Raw genomic sequence first — 5,324 nt, 5'->3', positions numbered from 1 at the left:
CAAGTCATCTTATAAATAATTTAAAAAAAGAAATAAAAAATGATGCATACAAAATCAAAATGTCAAGAAAAACCAAACTAAATTTAAAAAGAAGTCATGAATGAAAAGGAGCAGAAAGAAGTATGAACTTGTAAAATCAACCACCAACTCAAAAGTTTACCATCGGCATACGGTGAAAGTAACCAAACACACAAAACTACAACAAAACAATACTTTAGACAATATTATAATGCTTCATCATAGTAATTTTCTAGTTTTTTTTAAATACTAAAAACAAGATTTTGACTTATTTATCTCTCTGTCAAAACCGTTCCACAATGGTTATGGTTTATAACCGATATTTACAGATATTACACAAATACACAGATTATTTGTATATATTATTACACAAACAAACATGCACATTAGGGGTGCAACAATCCATGTGTCTGTATGAATAATACAGATTTTTAACATTTATTTTATCAACTTGTCTTCTGAAGATGCTCTGTGTTGAAGGATCAGTGGATCTGTGTTCGACTACTCCACCTAGGCTGCACTGTGGAGCTCAGATCCACTGAGAAACTTGCTGTTTCAGCAACATTTAATTTAAAAACTGTACTTTTGAAGTTAAACAAATGTTCATAATTAATTTAAATTAGTTACAAGTTAAGAAGGGCATGAAAATTTATCTTTTTTTGTATTGAAAAAGTATAAACTGTGAGTCTAACAGCATCACTATCATGATCAAACATATAACGGTTTCCCCTCTTGAAACAGAAACACAAACAGCAACAACAGGAAATCATTATCRGACGTTAATATTGTCCCAGTTTTAATTTTTGAACTGATACAGATATTAATGCCRATATATCGTTCATCGCTAATTTTATTGCCAAAGGATGGTTAGAGCTTTATATTTATACCATAATGCCTCAATGAAACATGCAAATAAAGTATTTTCCTCTGAGCTACGCTACATGAYGATAAGCCTGTGTATTGCAAGAATTTGGTGTTCTGATTAGGGCTGCACGATGTCAAGAAAACCTGCGATGTGCAATAACAGTCTCAGGACACTGTASATAAAAAGAACAATGTAAAGAAGAAAGCAGCAGRTTGTGTTGAATCACTTCATCACAGTCTCCCATCCTGAGCAAACGGTGGAGAGGAAAAACTCCCTGCTAATCAGGAAGAAACCTCCAGCAGRACCAGGCTCAGGACAGGCGGCCACACCATGCATTACTAAAAATAAAGTGCTTTTCAGAATCAGTACAGTATCAGGAAGTAAAATATTGCAATATTTCAGTGCATTGATGTTTTCTTCCTTCCTTACATGACTTGAATAATCACTGAGGTAACAAACTGAGATTTCTTTAGGAGTCTTGATGATAAAGCTTAAACACAAACACAAACTGAAGTCGTTCTTGAATAAACACATATAACTCTCATCGCCTTGCATGTCAAAACCCTCTGGTGCAGTCTGCTCTGAGTAGGTGTTGCTGATTTAAAGATGCAACAAGGAATGTGCAATTTAAGCATAAACACCTAAATAAACACTGTCACTTTGAGTTAATCTGGTAATTATTCAGTTTTCCAACATATTAACTCCATCAGTCATAAGATTTGAATCATCCTGTCAGCAGCTGTTGTTAAATTGAAAGCAGTTTTTGTTATTTGTGGACTCACTACTCTTCACCTGTTAGATAATGGACTTAGTTTTTTACCGTGGCCCCCCTCTTGGTCAGGTTTTCCATGACTCATTGACACCTGCTAATAAAACTCAGTCTGTGTCCGGATAAGAGAAGCACGTGTTGTCAGGAGAAGTTTGAGTTTTGATCAGGTTTATTCGACTCTTTGTGGAGTTTGTTTTAAAAAAACGTTTTTCAGGCTCAGTTTGTCTCAAGCTTCGAATTTCTTCCTGTTCATTGTGAAGCAAAGATCCATTAAAACGGATAATTTCTCCTCTCAAAATAGAAAGTTTAATTTGGGACCCAGTGATGTTTAATTTGTGCTCTATTGTTCTAATTGATCCTGGGAGCGTGTGTTTGGCATCGCCGGTTTATCGGCCTATTTTTCATCTGGTTTTCTGCTCTTTTATTGTGGTTTGTTTTTCAAGTGTTTTTGTAAGTTTTTATAGAGCTTCCCTGAAGGGTTTTCCTACCAAACACCGACGAGGCAATAAAGCATCAAAGGAGCAAACATTTAGCTGTTTGTTGCACCAGATCCTGATAACCTTACATGATGTTTTTTTATGCAAAGCGATCGTCTCTGCAGCGTTAAAGTGTGTTTTAATGTTTTCACAGTCKGTTGTGTGTGGATACGACGGGCTGTAGGGTGTGGGAAACCAGTTGTAGCTTTGGTATTTAGGCTAACGTGTTTCTTTACAGTCTTACACAAACAGAATTCAGCATTGTTATATTGCACCCATATGTTTCCCAGCCTTTCCCGGCTTTCTCAGCCTGATTGCCAAGGCACATCTGGTCCTAATAAGGTGTGTGTGTGATTGTGTGTGTGTGAGACTGTGCCTTCACTGTTCAGCCTTCCAGCCTGGCCTTCTGCACACAGGCACTGTTGAGTCTTTTACAACCCAGATCACAAAGGCTATACTTTAAACTTGTGTATAATGGTGTGTGTGCTCCTGGGTGTAGTGGTTATCAACTCCTATCTTATATTTTGTCTGCTCGTGCTTCAAGGCCTGATAATCTTTGAAAACAGTGCTGATTTTCCAGCTTTGATGCTGATAGCAGGGATGCTTCGGCGTAACTCCTGTCCGTGGGAAAAAGATTAAACCGAAACGGTCATCAGCAGCTCGCCAGGAGCCACCTGAAATCATTCATAACCGTTAAATCAGGGTTCCTGTAAATCCTTAAAAAGTCTTAAAAGGCATTGAATTCATCAATTCAAAACTAAGGCCTTAATTAGCCTTAAAATGTCTTAAATGAATCTTTCAGAGGTCTTTCGTGCCTTTAAAAAGCTTTTCATCAATAAAATGCAGCGTTAAAGGTGAGACGTTTGACCCAGAGCTGTTACTGTCTCACCTGAACAGGGTTTGCCTTTCCAGAGTGGGCCTACAAGCCGGAGTCCAGCCCGGGCTCCAGGCAGATCCAGCTGTGGCACTTCATCCTGGAGCTGCTGAGGAAGCAGGAGTACAACGACGTCATCGCCTGGCAGGGGGACTACGGCGAGTTCGTCATCAAGGACCCGGACGAGGTGGCCCGGCTGTGGGGGGCCAGGAAGTGCAAGCCGCAGATGAACTACGACAAGCTCAGCCGAGCGCTGAGGTGAGGCTTAAAGACTGGACGCTCCGATTTCTGCTCCTGATTCTGCACTTTTTAAATCATTTTAGGAAAAACACGTAAAGTTTTCCCTCCATCTTCTTCTAAATGTTACTGTTAAAAACATGGAAGATGTCACAGATCAAACAGACACTAAACTCAAACAAGCTCATAAATGCAGTGGTGGACACAGTTCCCCTAAAGCACTAAAGCACTAATCAGGGGTACTGATTTCCTGATTAGTGCTTTAGGGCTTTTGCTAATTTCTGAATTCGTTAGTGGATTAGCACTTGCTAAATTTATGAGCACTAATTGAGTTCTTTAACTGTTATTGATCAACATTATTGTGAAGAGCTGAGGGTGAAAGCTGTCAGACGTGTTCGTCACTTCTTCACTAAATCAGTGCTTTTCAAACTGTTGTGCTACCGACCCACAAAATAACAGCTGCAGACACTCGTGACCCTATTTATTAGTTGTTTACGTAGCAAACTTTGCTAATAACTCTGTTAAACATGGCAATAACTATAAACAAACCTAACTATGACACTATTTTTTATTAATTTATGATTATTTTAAAAATTGCAACAATCATTGTGAAAATATCCCATTAACATTTTTTTTCTCATTTAAATTGACATCTGGAAATCACCTGGGGACCCTCACTTGAGGCTTTGTGGTCCACAAAGGGGTCTCGACCACAACTTTGGGAACCCCTACACTAGATGAAATATTAATATTCTGCACAGAAAATATTCTCATGTTGACTCTGAGGTTTGTTCCATGGGTCAGCTGGGTTTTTAGTGCTTTAGAATGAGCTTTTGCTAAATTTTTAAGTGTGTTAGTGCTTTAGAATTAGGGGACCTAAATATTAAAGTTAGCGCTTTAGGGTTAGTGTAACTAATTTTTAGATTAGTGCTGCCCACCACTGAATATTTATAAATAAATTAGTTTTCAAGCCCTTTATTTCGGGCTGTGAGCACTTCTGAACTCTTAATTCTTCAGATTGGTTTGTGAGTTTGTTGTTAATCAGCTGTGTTGCATAAGTAACCAAACMGTTCATGTGCTCCGAGCTAAAACTCCAGGGCGACGGCCAATTTAGAAGCGCACACCTTCACCCACTGCGGAGCAACATGTGGGATGCTGCGGAGTTTTATTTAGCCACCAGTATGTTCTCATCCTTGTTTACACAATCTCCAACACACGAACACACGCACACATCTAGGAGTCGTCGTTGCCTCCCGTGTTGTAGTTACGCCGCCTCGTCACCACAAACACACACACACAGAGTGATGCAAACATGCCCACACACACATGAAACCGCTCAACACCTTGGTTGTGTGTCAGCTCGCCTCCAGCCCATCTGTCCTGTCGGCTGTGACTTTTTCCTCCTGAAAAAAACAGGAATTTAATTTAATTTATTTTATTTTCAGCTCAGATTTATCAACAAAATGCAGTCGTTTTATGTCAAAGTTTAATTAAAGTATAAATTTAAAGAAACTAGCTGTTAAAAAAGCAGAACGATAGCTAAAAAAAACAAAAAGCTACAAGAAACAAAGGATGTATAGATGCTAAATGTAGCAGAGGGCGAGCTAAAAGCTAAACATGGATGGCCATCTAAAAAGCTATCTAGGACTAAAAGTTATAAAGTCTGGCTAGAAGCTAAAAGTAGTGAAAGCTGGCTAGAAGCTAAATTATGCAACAGACAGGCTAGAAGCTAAAGAAGCAACCAAGATGGCGGCGGTGGCAGATGTATGTAGGTGTAAAGTATCGCTGCAGGAAAATACATCCCATTTGGCTTTACAGGCATCTGCAGGTCTGTTTTTGACCAAATTTACCTCAGCTTTAGTGTTGCTGTTACTCTGTATGCTACATAAATGGAAGATCAAAGACGCAAATGACGGACATCATTTTGAAAAACAACAGCACACAAGCATCCTATGGCGTGTAAACAAGCAAGTTATCCTAACTTTGGTAAATATCATCTTGCCTGTTGGGCTGGTTTCTCCGGCTTGCTGCTGTTGCGGCGTGTCTCGGTGGAGTGGCGGATGTGGATGGAGTCCCTCGGCCCTC

The 5,324-nt window shown here is 39.3% G+C and overlaps 1 protein-coding gene across 2 annotated transcripts in view; it reads left to right on the top strand.

Moving 5' to 3' along the window:
* Positions 1-5,324, top strand: part of LOC106519559 (ETS domain-containing transcription factor ERF) — a gene marked incomplete at its 3' end in the record, with an annotated part of 34,514 nt that overhangs the window by 19,654 nt on the left and 9,536 nt on the right. The window contains 1 exon segment of one of the 2 annotated variants that reach the window (XM_014011280.1): positions 3,041-3,260. In XM_014011280.1, the coding sequence (XP_013866734.1) occupies positions 3,041-3,260 (220 nt within the window). 2 annotated transcript variants of the gene reach the window in all.

Source organism: Austrofundulus limnaeus, unplaced genomic scaffold (genome assembly GCF_001266775.1).
Source record: "Austrofundulus limnaeus strain Quisiro unplaced genomic scaffold, Austrofundulus_limnaeus-1.0 Scaffold79, whole genome shotgun sequence".
Taxonomy (NCBI): Eukaryota; Metazoa; Chordata; class Actinopteri; order Cyprinodontiformes; family Rivulidae; genus Austrofundulus; species Austrofundulus limnaeus.
This window is presented reverse-complemented; position numbering and strand designations above follow the sequence as displayed.